The sequence below is a fragment of the Quercus robur genome, chromosome 4 (genome assembly GCF_932294415.1).
Source record: "Quercus robur chromosome 4, dhQueRobu3.1, whole genome shotgun sequence".
NCBI classification, from domain to species: Eukaryota; Viridiplantae; Streptophyta; class Magnoliopsida; order Fagales; family Fagaceae; genus Quercus; species Quercus robur.
Window position 1 is genome coordinate 78,419,899 of NC_065537.1, and position 15,622 is coordinate 78,435,520.

At 36.3% G+C, this 15,622-nt stretch overlaps 2 protein-coding genes across 2 annotated transcripts; both read right to left on the reverse strand.

Annotated features, from left to right (window-relative positions):
- Positions 1–4,475: 4,475 nt before the first annotated feature.
- LOC126723857 (protein transport protein SEC31 homolog B-like) lies at positions 4,476–8,548 on the reverse strand. The gene is made up of 7 exons (XM_050427774.1): positions 8,529–8,548; positions 7,653–7,762; positions 7,359–7,511; positions 6,832–6,954; positions 6,432–6,713; positions 5,146–5,384; positions 4,476–5,053 (listed from the first exon to the last, which is right to left on the reverse strand). The coding sequence occupies exons 5-7, from the start codon at positions 6,577–6,579 to the stop codon at positions 4,958–4,960; spliced, it is 483 nt and encodes a 160-aa protein (XP_050283731.1). The 5' UTR covers positions 6,580–6,713; positions 6,832–6,954; positions 7,359–7,511; positions 7,653–7,762; positions 8,529–8,548; the 3' UTR covers positions 4,476–4,957.
- On the reverse strand, positions 6,606–14,140 carry LOC126722684 (dihydropyrimidinase-like). The gene is made up of 15 exons (XM_050425840.1): positions 14,056–14,140; positions 13,177–13,446; positions 12,827–13,070; positions 12,608–12,643; positions 12,318–12,433; positions 12,046–12,219; positions 11,460–11,547; positions 11,276–11,354; positions 10,875–10,962; positions 10,668–10,757; positions 10,405–10,529; positions 7,653–7,784; positions 7,359–7,511; positions 6,832–6,954; positions 6,606–6,713 (listed from the first exon to the last, which is right to left on the reverse strand). Exons 1-15 carry the CDS (start codon positions 14,135–14,137, stop codon positions 6,606–6,608), a joined length of 1,908 nt encoding a protein of 635 aa, XP_050281797.1. The 5' UTR covers positions 14,138–14,140.
- Between the last annotated feature and the right edge of the window lie 1,482 nt (positions 14,141–15,622).

A 15,622-nucleotide genomic window follows, 5' to 3' on the forward strand; every position in this document is an offset into this window, starting at 1 on the left:
TAGATGATATGTCTAATTTGATTGATCATGATCATATTCACATTAGTGTTTTTTTTTTTTTGTCTGATGAACCGTGCTCTATGTTATTTCATTAATAGTAGTGTAATAGGGTATGCCATTAATTTCCGTAGCACTGGAATGATGATGTCACATAATTGCACTCATTCATTTGCACATCCTAATGACTTTTGTTGTTTGGTTTGATATTTTTATTTATATTTTTGTTAGAGCTGAGTTTAAAATTTGTAATGGGGGTGAGTTTTGTTTTTAGTTTTTTTATTTGTTTGAGTACAAAATTATAATGATTGAGTGCGTTTGTATGTGATGTGGGGTGAGTATATGCAATTGTTACACTTTTAGATCCCTTGTAATTTTTGTACTTTGAGTAGATAGAAAAGGTTTTGTAATTGATGTTAAATGAAAGAGATAAAATATGTCACTAACATAAATTTCCTTGGCTCTCTAATAGGTTCACAATCTTTGAAGAATATTGATATAAATGTATACTTCGGTGGACCCCTTCACAATCCTGAAGGAATTGACGGATTCCCATTTAGAGGGGAGGGTATCGAATGCTACTACATGATGTTACGTCGTAAGTTGAAGACGTTGAATGATTTGAAGAGGAAAATAATGGACGAATTGAAATTGAATCCTGCTTGGTATGACATCAAGATTATTTATCATTACCCACAAGAAGTCCTTCATGAACGGATAAATTACGGGTATATGGCGATCAAAGAAGATAAACATGTAAAGATGATGTTTAATAGGATCCAGAAAATGCCCCAAGTAAATGCTGCTGAGTTGTATGTAAGTTTGGAGGCGCTTGCAGGCAACACTACTGAGGTGGTGCAACAAACAACTACGGCTTTACAATTTATAGCCCTAGATGATGGATGGACTACAATGGGAGGGTATACAATGGGAGGGTATACGATGGGAGGTTATACGCTCCCATCTCAAGATCATGTTGCCAATACTAGTGAAATCCTCTATCCTCAAGAGACACATTTAGAGGAGGAAGACGAAGACGAAGACGAAGATCATGTTGCGAATGATGATGAAAATGTTGAGGTTGTGGATGAGTACGAAGAGAGGATTGAGCAAGGCGACTTTGAGAACGATGTGGATGACCATGAAGTTGTTCCCAATTTTGAAGAGGAAAATATGGAGTACCATGATGAAGGTGATGCAAATGATGATATTGGTGTCCAGCATAATAGAAATACGACCACTGGCTACAGACCTCCTGCTGAGTCATTCTACTCAAATACTTGGGAAGATATGGTTAATCCTTCACGTCTTCAGATACCATTTGTCTCTACTTGGGAAGATGGGATGCATTTTTGTAAAGGGTTGACTTTTGCAAATAAAGAGGCGGTGAAACATGCATTGATAATATACGCAGCAAATGATAATAGAAATTTTATAATCCGGAGGTCAACCAAAACGAAATTGTGCGCCGCATGTGTTGACGACAACTGCAAGTGGTATGTTGGGGCATTCATGAAGGCTAAATTCAATGGTTTGTGGATGGTCACGTCTTATGTGGGTCCACACACTTGTATACCCTTTGGCCTAAAAAGAGATGGTAAAATGATGGATTTGCATTTTGTTGCATCAGAAATTGTGGGAAAATTGCAAAAAAAATCACACTGCACGTATTGATGAGCTATGGGAGATCATACGTACTAAGTATAATCATGAGCTTTCTTACTATAAAGTATGAGACGCAAAACAAAAGGCAATTGCTAAGATATTTGGGGATTGGGAGGAGTCTTACCAAAAGTTGCGAAAGTTGTTGTTGGCATACTTGGATGAGGACTCAGCTACCCAATACAACTATCACACCGTACCTAGGCCATACAAATGTACTGCATTACTACGCTATGTATATTGGGCATTCGCTCCATGCATTGCTGCATTCCAATATTGCAGGCCAGTGATTAGTATTGATGAGACTCATCTGTATGGTAAATACAAGGGGGTATTGATGATTGCAATGGCAATCGATGCTAACCAAAAGGTTTTGCCTCTCACCTTTGCTGTTGTGGACAAGGAGTCAGGGGCTAGTTGGGGGTGGTTTTTAGAGTGTCTCAGGACTTCCATAGAGCATGTCATACCTAACGATGGCATTTGTATTATTTATGACCGACATAAAGGTATCAAATGCGCCATTCGAGAGTGGCCTAAACGTGAGGATGGAAGAGAACAAGTATATCACCGATATTGCCTTCGACATGTTGCTAGCAACTTTAACAGACACTTTGATAACCCGACTCTAAAGGCATTGGCCTTGAAAGCTGGATATGCGAGTCATGAAGCTAAATTTGAGTCCATAATGCAAACCATTAAGGAGGCTGAGATTAATTTACTGAGTAGTGTAGACCCTACTGATTGTCGGATTGAACGTTATATGCCATACACATATCTAGTGAGTGAGGATGTGGAGAAATGGACCCAGTCACATGATGGTGGAAGACGTTACGGGGCAATGACAACCAATATCTCTGAGTGCTTTAATGGAGTACTTAAAGGTGCCCGCGGTTTGCCCATTGCTGCAATGGTTCAGTTCACTTGGTGCAAACTTGTTGCATATTTCCACGATTGACATAAACAAATTACTTCTGATCTCTCTCGAGGTAAGCTGTGGAGTGATTATGCAATGAAGATCTATAGCAAAAATGAGCAGAAAATTGCAAGACACACTGTGAGGAATTTTAATCATGCAGAGGGTGTATATCAAGTGGTTACCTCGTACAATGACCATAGAGGTGGAGGGGGAAACCACAGTCATGAAGTGCGCATATTTGCTAGACATGTGGTTGCAGAAAGTGGCAAAACATGAAAATCCCTTGTTCACATGCAATTAAAGTTCTTCAAGGTCTGCATCTCAATGCGACCAGCTATATTGACCCATGTTACAGTTTGAACAACGCCATTCTCACATATTCACATAATTTTGTGGTGCCAAAGTCAGAGTCATTGTGGAGGGACGTTTCCGGACCACGATGGGTGCCTGGCCCACTACAGTTGCGGGGCATAGGTCGTCCTGTGAAGTCAAGAATAAGGAATGAAATGGATGGGGTACGGCGAGAACGGGAAAGCCGGAGGGAAGATCCGGACTTGAGGGAGACTTAACCGAGGCAACGATGCGGAGTGTGTCATCAAGAGGGGCATAACCGTAGAAGCTGTCCCAATTCCCGTGGGGCATCGACAAGTAGTAGTGCTATAAACTAGGCAAGTGCCCTCACTGTTTTTATATAATATATTCAGAATTTCATTTTGTTATTGTTCTTTGCATTTGGAAACTAATGACCGTATTTTAATTTTTGGCAGGCAAGCGGAGACTCGATTTTGCTAAGTGACATTGTACGTGGGACTTGTGGTTATCTTCTGTATGGACAAGTGCTAGGTGACTATGTAGAGTACGTTGTATCAGTATGGACAAGTGCTTGGTGACTATGTAGAGCATGTTGTATCAGTATGGTTTAGTATGGACAAGTGGTAGGCGAATATGTAGACTATGTTGTATTTATTAGTTGTTATTTTGGTTATTGTTGAATGTTGTTGTAATTGAACTATTTGCTGTCCATTGTACTTGTTACATTAGTTGCGTTGTGCAGCTTTTGCCTATAATGCCAGCAATGATATTACTTTGGCATTAGTAGCTACTACTTTGGCAAATTCAACCACAGGGCCCTCCTTTGAAGCGATGATAGCTAGTATTGAATGTTTTTGTGCGTTAACAGGGAACCTATAATGCCCATGAATAGTAACTGTTTTAATCCAGTTGTTTGCATATGATGTACGAGCCATTGACCAGTATCATCTGCTTGTATCTACTTGTTTACCGCTACTCATGTTATGTGTTCTGGATCTAGTTTACTGCTGCAGGGGAAAGGAAACCAATTCTGGTTTACTGCTGCAGGAGTAGCTGCCAAAAAAAAAAAAAAAAAAAAAAAAACCCAGTGGAACTCGAGTCTTTTATAGTTGATTTCCTTAAATGGAAATCGACTCTCTGATACTCGATTTCCTTAAATGGAAATCGAGTATAAGATGGTCGACTTCCACTGCGAATTTTTTTTTTAATCCCAAGTTGAGAACTAATTTCAACATGCAAGTAAAAAGGGGTATTTTTATAACTTATTGCTTTAAATAGAAACGTATAGATCTAAAAAGTCACGAGAAATATAACAATTAAGAAAACTTTTCTATTTTGTGTATAAAACTAACTACAATGCAGAAATTGCAAGAGTCAAATTCAATGAATTAGGTTATTTGTCTCCATATATTGCAAGGAAAAAATAATGAAATTATAGACTAAAGAGAACCACACCAAGTCTAAAAGCTCAAATTTGAAATTTGTTTACTTTATCACACAGGCTTTGATATAAGGCTTTGATAGACGGTACATTGTAACCATTAGAAAACAGGTACTAAGCATAAAAATAGAATTCAAACGCCACTCATTTCAACGAATCATGCTATATTATTCAAATATTTGCGTTCATATTCATGATAAAATCACAAGGCTGGTACAGTTTATGTGCCAAAAGAGAGAAAAAAATTTGAGTAATATGACAACAGAAAACAGCTTAAAGCAGCTCACTAAGACTTTTGAACAGCCAAAACGAGAAAGTAAACCATCTATGAACTTTCAATTTCAAGAAAAAAAAAAACACTATTTGTCAACACTACAAGTATTAATAAAAAAAACAACCATCCACAGTTCATTATGTAATGAAAACTATCTCCACTAACAGCTTCCAAAAATAGCTTTTAACTGAAAACCAGTCAATATATTGTGAAGAACCAAATTCCTGCAGCTGCAATCTATAGAAGCCAGTCTTGTGTACATTGAAGAAAAGATTATTTCTCCGAGAAGATACCCACACAGGTGAAAAAATTCCAATCCAGGAAACAGATCTTAGAACGATTCCCCGTGCCTTCGTTAATTTATTCTGACATTCTGCCTTGTCTTGATCATTCGCTTTACTGTAGCTAGCCAGAAGTTGCACTCATCCCACTCACTAGTCGGAAGTAGTACCTGAACCAGGCAGAAACAAAAGCAAACAAATAGAATTTAATATTTCAAGTTTTGCAACCTAAATGAAGTGTGTGAATGTTAAAAAAATGTACCTGGATTTGAAGAGCAGTACTGAAATCGCCACCATCCAAAGCCTGGCAGAGCTGAACAAGCTTATCGGAAGCATTTTTCGATATGTCCCCACTGTTGAGTTTTGCAAACAAGGTACCCAATTTCCTTGAATTGTCTTCTATTTCACGCTTCTTTGCTAGATTTGCACGTGAACCTCCCAGTGCTTCTGATGTCTCATTGAAAAGTCTTGTCAATGTTGCAATGACAGATTTTTGGTGCACTGGGGCAAGTTTAGCAATAACAAACATAGGGCATTAAATAGTGAAGTGAATGATAAGAGCATAGGAGGAAAACAAATAAAGCAGAAGCGAATTTTTATTAGGATAAATATTCAGTTTTCAGAAATTTACCTAGCTGAAACTAACTCAAGATGTTAACCATAGACCACTCAACCGAAAATTATAGTAAACAATTGTCAGTAGGCGTGGAAGCATGGAAGGGCTTCAAAAGAATCAAAACACCATGCAAGAGTAATAAGATACTTGTTTAGCTTCTTTTTAGTTAATCACTTACTATTTTCTTTTTTGCATGATATGAGACAAAATGTCAAAACTGGTGACCAACAATTATTTCAACCAAAATGGCCTACTTCCAAGATTGGTTCCATGTATGAGAACACTATTCTGTAAAAAAAATTTATGAAATCAATAAAACCCAGCTAACCTAGCAAAACAAATCATCAGTACAACACACCGAGACCCAAAATTCCAAAATTACTAGGAGAAGCAGAACCAGAATGGAATAAATTCTGACCACACAGGACCAATCCAACTTTTGTTTTTCTAAACCACCATTTTGCTTGGACCAAAAAAAATAGAGAACATGAAAAAGCCTTTTTTCTGCTTGCATGCATGGTTTATCAAGATCCAAGATCCAGCTTTTCCCTCAGGTACATCTGTTTAGATGTCAAAAGATGTGCAGAAATAAAAAATGCATAAAAACCTCTATTGATAACATGAGACATGCATCCCATTAATTAACAAACTAGTTTGTATTACTATCCAGACTGTCTAAATTTTTAAACACAAAACCTTGAGACAGAGAAAAGATTGCCACTGCTACCTGTCACCACTCACTACCTTAAGAGTTCCTACTGTTGACATCTAATGCCATCAGAATCTCCAGGATAGTGTGTAATGCTGGCTATTCTTTTTATATTTTTATTATATTAGTTTTTGAACAAGCAAGGCTATGTGAAAGTAAATTTTATTATTCAAAGAATCAATGGATTAATCAAGTAAAATTTATAAATATATAAAATAAATACCTGGCACATTTGAAGTATCAACTGTCTGTACGGTAGGTGGTGGAGCTGCAGGTGTAATGGTGGGTTGCACTGATGCTGCCTGAGTGGGACTGTGTGGTTGCATTGAACCCATACCAGATCTTTGAACAACCGCTGAATTAACTGGCATAAATCCCTTCAGGGATGGGGTGGGAGCTACAACATGTGGCAATGTATGGCCAGGAACTGAGCCTGGTTGTGATGTAATAGGGGCAGCTGGAACATTCCCATATGGTACAAACTACAAGTAGGGTTAGCAGTTCCCTGAAACATATACAATGAATTTTTCGGTATATCACTCACAAGTTGCTTACAATATTGCATTTTGACATCAAACTACAAATCTCACACACGCACACGCATCAAAAGGGAATATACTTACAGGATACAACTGAGAACCCAATGTGGGCTGCTGATATTGCCCTGCATTTTTCAGCATAGCAGGAGTTGTGGGAATAAAGGGCCTCGCAACAGGCGCAGTAACGGGAGGTGCAGCAAAATTTGGCTAGAAGAGTAACAAAAAAGGTCATAAAACTCATGTCTAAAAGTATTATTTATAGCAAGTGACAGGAAAAATTTGTAAAATAAAATCTAGACAAAAAATATGGTGAGAATTTCATGACCAACATTATGTTAAATGCCAGAAAGGACAACCCAGAACAACTTTATAGATTATAAAACACAGATGGAAGGGAGATTAAGTTTGATTCAGAAGATTTATAAGTGAACTACTACCAGCTCGGACAGACAGGATATAATTGGTCCATGTAATAGTTGGGCAGCATATAAATACGATACAAACTACAAATAAGCATAATTTAGCAGGTCTATAACATTGCTAAGAAATTTTATATACTAAACACCAAATAAAAACCAATACTACTAGATGAACCATATAACAAAAAATACCTGGGAAGGTGTCTGTGATGGAAGGAATATGTTTGGGGGCTGATAGGGAGCAGGAGTTCCGTATGCTCCATAAGGAGAACTTGAGGGAGGTTGATAATTTCCACCATATGGACTGCTGGGAACACTAGGCTGCATTTGTGATGGCGCAGTTTCCTAAACAATACACATTAAAAAAATTCAAAGGATAAAAAAAAATTACACATTAGAATAACTGGGAGAAATGCAACAACGTTTGCAATTAAACAGCAGCTGAGACAACAATATCACACAGAAAAGAGAGTCACAAATAAACACCTGATAATATGTTTGAGAGGTATCATAGCCATAATTGGATTGATCAGCACCATACACTGCTGCACTTTGTGTTTGAGAGTTTTCAAGAGGCATAGCCCTGGCTTGTTTCTCTGCAACAAACAAAATCATCAACTGAAACCATATATTGAGGCAAAAAAAAGCTATATCATAGAGCTGGCCCCATTAAAATCAGCATATTCAAAAGAACAATTTTAGCATCCAATTCTATGCTATTAAAAGTCATCTATATTCAAAAGATTTGATGGAAACTAATTTGTTCTAATTACCTAGTGAAGTAGATCTCCTAGTATAATAAATGAAACTAACCAGGTCTCTTAGATGATGGTTGCTCATCCCATGTCAATGTAAATGAGATTCTCCCAATTTCTTGATATCATTATGTATGGCAGATTGGAAACAGAAATACAACTATTAAACACTAAAAAACAATTTTCCATGAGAGATAAAAGATCACACATGGGGGCTCCTAGTTGGTCAAAACCCACACCAGTTGGCTAAGGCAAAGGCCATGGGGCCAGACATTTCAATTTTGACTCACCATCTTATTCCATTCATGTCATTTTTTGGGTTTGCGTTCAGGAATTAGCCTCTCCAAAACAATTGAGGGTAAGGCTCTTTACCATTCAGTTTTTTTGATTGATAAGGCTGCCTACCAATCACTTTTCTTTTTCCAGTTCCACAAAGGTGACTGGAAGCCACTGCTTACATAAAAACAGCAGCATAAGAAAAGCAAGAATGATAGTGTTTTGAAAATAAAACATGCCAAAATTATATGAGAAAAGAATGAACCACAAATTTCATCCAGCAACCACCAGGGTTCTAACACTACACGAAAACAAAGATGCACAAGCTTACACAAAGATGCACTAAATCGCTTCTGCCCAATTGCCAAGGCAAGGACAATAGTCTTTTCCATCAAATCCTAATCAAATGATTAAAAAAATAAATAAGTATTGTGGCCAGAGGTATATCATAATTAAACTCCAAAGGTACAATGATCAATGAAATCTAATAAGTTTGCAAAAAGAGAAACGTTTCAGAACTTTTTATGAAAAGAATTGATAAGTCCTTAATTTATTTTACATTGCTTACAGAGACATGTGCAAGACTTTTCCATGACAGACCGAGAGTAAGGTTAATTCTAAGTAAAAGCAACAGAGATATACTTTCAAATTTGAACAGTTTAAGGTTATGCACAAGATAGATGTGACATTCATGTCCAAAGGTGCCTGGCACTCATTCATAAACTCAAGAATTTCAGAGCAACATTTGTTTCATAGTGATAAATTACCAATTGTTCCAAAAGCTTAAACTGTTAGAAAGTGGTTAATTTAATCATTTAACTAATATTCTTACACTCCCCTTCATGTGTGGGCCGAGACTCCCCCTTATTAAGTGGGACCTAACCCATGGGATTTTTAACTTTTTAGATGGTAGGAAGAGCAAAGTTAGAGTTCGAACGCAAGACTACCTTCTCTAATACATTGATAAATTACCAATTGTCCTAAAAGTTTAAACAATAGGAGCTAGTGAATTTAATCATTTAACCAATACTTTAACACATAATTCAACAAAATTATGAGTGTGTCATGTGTTTTGTCTAGTAACTTTACACAATTATTACTTCCATTCATAAATTTAAAGAAATATTTTTCAATTGTAATTCTTTCGGCTACTTTATGTTTTTCTTCATAAAGTAATCTCTTTTCAATAAAGTTATTCTTACCTATAAAAATAAAAACTTTACACAATTATTACTTTCATGACTGTTAATCATTTATTCTTCTTTTGCACACAAAAATATATTTCAAAATGTAATAAGCCATGTTCAATATTATCAAGTTACAAAGACACATATGGCTGTTTACTTGTGTGTGAATTTTTGTGAGTTGTCTCTACAAATGATAGGTGCAAACAAAATACTCCCTCCGTTCCAAATTGTTTGGCTTGTATTCCATTCTGGGATGTCCTAAAATTCTGTCCTGTTTGAAAAGTCAAACACCATTAATTTATTAACATTCCCTTTATATCCTTAATTTATTTGTGGGAGCATTTTTTTTAAATTAAAAAAATTAGAAACCTAAATTTTGAAATCCACTAAAGCTATTGTTTTGCAACCAGTAGAGTTTCCAGTCTCCTGTATTAAAATTTGATTTAAAGATAAAGATTGAATTTGGATTAGGCTTGGTGGCCATAGAATTCAGATTTGAATATAGGTTTGCAAATTGTAAGAGTAGTACACTAATTGAATTTGAAATCTACAATAACTTTGAAAATTGCTTGGCGCCACCAATAGAGTTTCCAATCCACCTCTTAAAATTTGATTTAAAGATAAAGATTGAATTTGGATTAGGCTTGGTGGCTATAGAATTCGGATTTGAATATAGGTTTGCAAATTGTAAGAGTAGTACACTAATAAAATTTGAAATCTACAATAACTATGAAAATTGCTTGGCAATTGGCGCCAATACTAGAAATGTTTTTGTCTTAAATAATTTTTTGATAAATTTGTTTAAGGGTAATTTAGGAAAATTTTAACTTTTTTTTTTAAAGAGATAAGACAGTTAATGATGTTTCCCTAAATAATTGGGTTTTTCTAACTAGGCCAAACATTGGGACGGAGGGAGTATAATCTAATTGATTTTATATCCTTCTCACATTACAATGGCTAGCCTATTTTATAATGCATTGGTAATCAACAGATCAACTACATTATTGATACAAACATTACCTTTCCTCTCCTTCCCTCATAAACGTTTGTATCTGATCTAGAGTGGTGGGACTTCGCAGTTATTTCAAAGCTTGAGTTTGGGTTGAATATGATTATATCTGCATCAGATCCAGGAAGAATCGCTCCTTTTCTTGGATATATATTGAAGATTCTAGCACTGAAAAAATTGCTGATGGTGAGATAACTTCAACATATGTCAGACAGCTTAGTGGGGATCAGATCATAAAACGCATAATCCCACACTTTCTAGGATAGATTCTAACTCAAGCTGATTATTTTGAAGGAATGAGCAAGAAATCCATTGCAGCTTACCACCATTATATCCCATACCATATGCATTCTCTCCTCAATACCTAAAGATTACCAATTGCCACAGAGAAGTATTAGAAAGTGTAATACAGTATTGACCCGAAATAATTAGTCAGAACAATGTCATTTCAGAAATAGCAGGGACTAAAACTTGTGATTACCATTAACACCATTTGGAATATTTCGGAAATCATCAATCCCTACAGCTTTCTGTGTAGAATTAAAGGAACAATGATCGGTTCCTACAAGCTGCAAAATGCAAAAGTTTCCTGAGAAACAAGTTCAAAGATCTCCATAAAACCAATATATTAAAGGTCACATTGTAGGCAATCAATCAAAAGAAAATATTCTGAATTTGAGGTTATATGGTTTGCTAGCACATAGTTATAAGCTAAAATTTTGGAGAGTACTTGTATAGACAATTGTTTATTAAATTCATGTCACAGATAATAAGAACACCAATGTTTTTTTTTTACTTATCAATAAAAATAATTTTTTTCTTGTGTCTTTAAGGTCCCAGCTGTTATGATTGCACTATCTTCTCTAATGGTGAGGTAGGAACCTGCAGAATTCCTGTTGAAAGGGCAGCTTGAAGGGCCTTATCATGTCCAGATGCCCTAATAGGCGGACTCATGACAAACCTGAAACATGAAGATGATACTGTTTGTAAAAGTTGACAGAATATATCTAAATATAAAGATACAAATAAATAAAAATGAAAAATGAAAAGTAATGCAGGATCTTACTTTGCTGCAGTGACGAAGTCAGGATCCCAAACCCCAGATTCATCAAGGGCTAACCCAGAAACTACTGGTTCTCCAATAACCCTCTGCCCTGCAATTTAAAGACGAGTTCTTTATCTTCCTTCAAAAATAAATCATCTAAAAAAAAAGAAATCTGGAGATCAGCATACGTGAGTTCTAGAGCTGAAGGCCAATGACTTGAAGATGACACTTAAACGAAATCAATCAGCTAGGATGGGGGAAGATAAAATTCTTGGGGTCTTGATCACCCGCGTACATATTTATTGGGTGTTTGAGTGTGTGTCTATATCAGTGTCTGTGTGTCTAGTTCATAACCTTTAGAGCAATATGAAAAGCATTTTAAACTTATGACCACATCCTATGAAAATCGTTTTCATGTCTTAGATTAATATTTTGTTAAGAATGTTTGCAAAGAATGTTCCCCCAAAAGAAGTGAAAGCCCAATTTCAAATGTAAAGATGCAACTTTTACTATTAATAAAATGATTCTCCATAATTGTAGAATAAAGCTGCCATCAAATAAACTTTATTAAATCAAACAGAATTTGTAAGATAAGAGAATTGAAGACCTTTTCTCCGAGCTGTAGCTATTTCTTCCATAGCATCAATGCTCATTACATGAACTACATAGAGAGGAGTATTCACAAAACCTGCCAAACGAATTGCTCGAGCAGTTGCCTCTGCTTCCAGCTGTACTGGTATTATTATGGTCAAATCATACAAGGAGAATTTCTCCAAAGATATTCATGGAATAAATTTTTAAGGAAACAACCATGATAATTAGAACAGATCAACTGCTTTATTCATTAGTCTGACCACAGCATATGTAGGAATCACAGACAGAGGGAAAAGCCCAGTGTGTCTGTGTCCATGGAGTCTGGCAAAAACAAATTTTTTTCATTTTTGCCATGGTCAAGAGAAGCCTGGGACACGGTTGCAACACGGTCCCAGCCGTGTCTTGAATGAGAATACAGGAACATAGAGCAGATTCACTTCTAAGATGAATCTAGATGCACTGGTTTCATCTTGGAGTATCATTGTTACCTTACCATCAGACATCTCAGCCTTCACTGATCTCTCCTAACTAGGTCTTGAATATGAAAGCAGGAATATCAAGATCCAACTCTCAACCTGAACTTGATCACCTCCTTCACCAAGAAATACTCACTAACCACTCCCAAATAGGATGCTTGCTCAATGTTTCCAAACGAAAAAAATAAAGGTTGATCTTCCCTTAATTTAAAATCAAGGTTGTTTTCACTCACTATCCTCTATAGGATAATTTCCTTCCCACATTTTGAGTGTTGTCTACAGCATGTGGCACAACCACATGTATCGTATGCTCCTCACTAATTTATAATTAATTGTCCTCCTAATGCATTAATGTAATTGGTGAAACAGTGTAAAGTCCCTACAAAGCTTGAGCGCACATAACTCATTCTTTTCTGTCCTTCATATACCGCATCTCCATTTTCTGCATGGACCATAGCCAAAGCACCAAGGGACTTGCACTTCTTAAACCCTTCTAATAGAAGCTCATCATTAATCATAAGTGCCCCCTTGTAGGCCAGGAAGAACTTGAAAGAGTTTATACCTATAAGATGGCATATACATGAAAAGAGGAAATCAAAGAAGCATTCGCAAAGGTCCAAATAAGAAGAAATCGGGACAGTACAAACAGAATATATAAGAAAACTAACCTTTCTCCTTAACCATGATTTCCACTTCTTTTGAAACAACTTCATCCCATTTTGTAATTGCCATATGGAAACCATAATCCATGCAAGATTTCTTTGCTTTCTTTTCGTAGGCTTCAAAACCTGCTGTTAAACTCCCACTAACTGGAATAACAAAGTCAATGTGCATTGTTGTTCCACCAACTAAGGCTGCAGCCTGACCACTGAAGAAGTCATCAACTGTCTCGGTACCCATAAACTCAAAAGCTAGGTGTGTGTGAGGATCAATTCCACCTGTTGAGGTAACAAATGTAGTCATAGAGTACATCAGGATCAGATCTACGTAATTACAAATTGGTGTTGGAAACAGAAAAGAACTAAGCTATTAAACTCAGATAAAATGAACAGACCTATCAAAAATAAAATAAAATAAACTGAAAACCCAACTGACAGCTTGTGATTATTAATAATAAATCTTGTCTTTGAGAGGATGAGTGCAGACAGGCTGAAGAATAAAATTAGGAGCTATTGCCAACATGCAAGAAAGACTGCAACTCAACTTGATGGATCCCACCATGGTGGCATGCCATGCAAGACCAGAAACTATTCATCCAACTTCATAAGATATGGCAAAAGGGACATTGTGGATCTGGAAGCCTTTTGAGTATGAAATTTTCCATCCCATTTCATATATGAGGTTCAAAATAAATACAACAAAGAAGAAATAATCTATCTCTTCCATTTAGATTGTAGAGTGTATGCTGTATTCTGAAACTGTAAATGTCATTGAAAAGTATTACATAATAGTACACTTAGGTTCCAAATGCTCCCACCATACTCAAAAGAGTGAAGTCACTTATAGTGATCTAACCTGTAATTATTTTTATAATAAGAAAAAATAACCTGGCATGACAAATTTTCCAGTGGCATCAAGCACAGTAACATCATCACCAACCTGCAAAAGGCCATCAGACAAGTCAGACATAAATCAAACAATAGAAAGCATAGAATAAAAGATTTTTTTTATAAAATTAAGAAAAAAAAATGAAAGGAAACATAAAGGTAAACAACCAACTAGGCAAGAAAGGGGTATATATGCATGAAAGAAAATTTATAACAGGGTAATTATTGCCTAAAAAAACATTTGTGAATGGAAAAGGCATGTGTTGATAATGCATGGGAGCTTAAAATCTTAGTCTGCCAGTAGCCTAGAGCTACAATGAGCTAGAAATTGTTTCTTTTGGTATTTCAGTGCCCTATGACAGATGAGTTATTTATTTCGCATTTTTTTTTTTCAATAAGAATGAACTCAGTATTGTATAGTACACCAAAAGTGTGGATCTTAAAGGGCTATTTTCAAATGTCTCCGCATGGCTGGCTGAAATAGCCAATAGCATGAAATATATCATCCACCTTTTTCAACATTAGTTACTCTAAGAGAAGGGAGACAGAAAACATTCAAGGAAGCCATCCAGCCCAAGACAAAACAAGAGCTTGAGCATGTCCAAAGGAGCTCAACACCCTCAAACATGTTATTACTATTTTTTCTACCACAAAGATACCACAAAAGTATCAATGTATAGCTTTAAAACTTCACAAAACCTCATGCGCTTGAACCCTATTTCCAACTAGTTGGAATATAAACCATCAGCAAGAATACATTAACCAGAAGCTCCTGAAAATAATGAGACCACATCTCCGAGCTACAAAACAATGTACCAGAATACAACTATCATCCCTTTGCTACACTTAAATGCAATACCAAATGATAGTTAACTGTCTTTGGTAAACAAAATTCTCCACCATAAGAACCTTTTCCAAACTAGCCAGCATCTCAACTACCACCCTCAGAGTTACCCATGAGATCCTAGAAAATGAAATTGTAGAGACCAAATCTCCCTTAAAAATAATAAAAGAACAATGTAGCAGAAGATGATCCATCCTCTCTCCATTGTGCTTACATCTTACACACTCTTCTAGATTCTCCATCATAAGAATCTTTCAAAAAACAACTATCCATGCAAAAAGAGTCACTTATAGGGAATGTCAACACAATTATACTCTTCCACAGCCACACACACACACAAACACATAAAACACCCTGGAATGCCCCCTTTGGAGTCCTTGTATACTTTAGCTTGCTATCCTGTACCGATCTAGCTCAAATGTCTAGAAAAGCTGCTTTAAGTAAAGCCTCCCCATACAAAAATCATGCCAAAATTGGAATTTCCTACCATCAACTACATCTTACACAAGAATCTTATGGACTTCCTAGCCACTCCTAACATCATCATAAGGACATCCTACAAGAACTTTCCATAAAAGCAGTCCATCAATCCAGCTCTTCCCACATTACAAACCTAGAACATGCCTCCAAAGTGTATGTCTCACTTATACAGACCACTATAAGAGTTTCCCTAAGAGAGTTTGGTTATGTGTAGTGTAAGGTAAGTTCTATAGTACCCCCAAG

Bases quoted from the DNA above. Each gene is read 5' to 3' on its own strand.
- LOC126723857 (XM_050427774.1), bottom strand. From the start codon at position 6,579: ATGCCAGTTAATTCAGCGGTTGTTCAAAGATCTGGTATGGGTTCAATG. The intron at 5,385-6,431 runs GTATTTATTTTA...AACTTGCCCCAG, and splicing joins TGATACTTCAAATGTGCCAG to TGCACCAAAAATCTGTCATT. The intron at 5,054-5,145 runs GTACATTTTTTT...TGCCTGGTTCAG, and splicing joins GTACTGCTCTTCAAATCCAG to GTACTACTTCCGACTAGTGA.
- LOC126722684 (XM_050425840.1), bottom strand. From the start codon at position 14,137: ATGTCTGACTTGTCTGATGGCCTTTTGCAGGTTGGTGATGATGTTACT. The intron at 13,447-14,055 runs GTTATTTTTTCT...TTACCTCAACAG, and splicing joins TGGAAAATTTGTCATGCCAG to GTGGAATTGATCCTCACACA. The intron at 11,355-11,459 runs GTAAGATCCTGC...TTCATGTTTCAG, and splicing joins GACTTCGTCACTGCAGCAAA to GTTTGTCATGAGTCCGCCTA.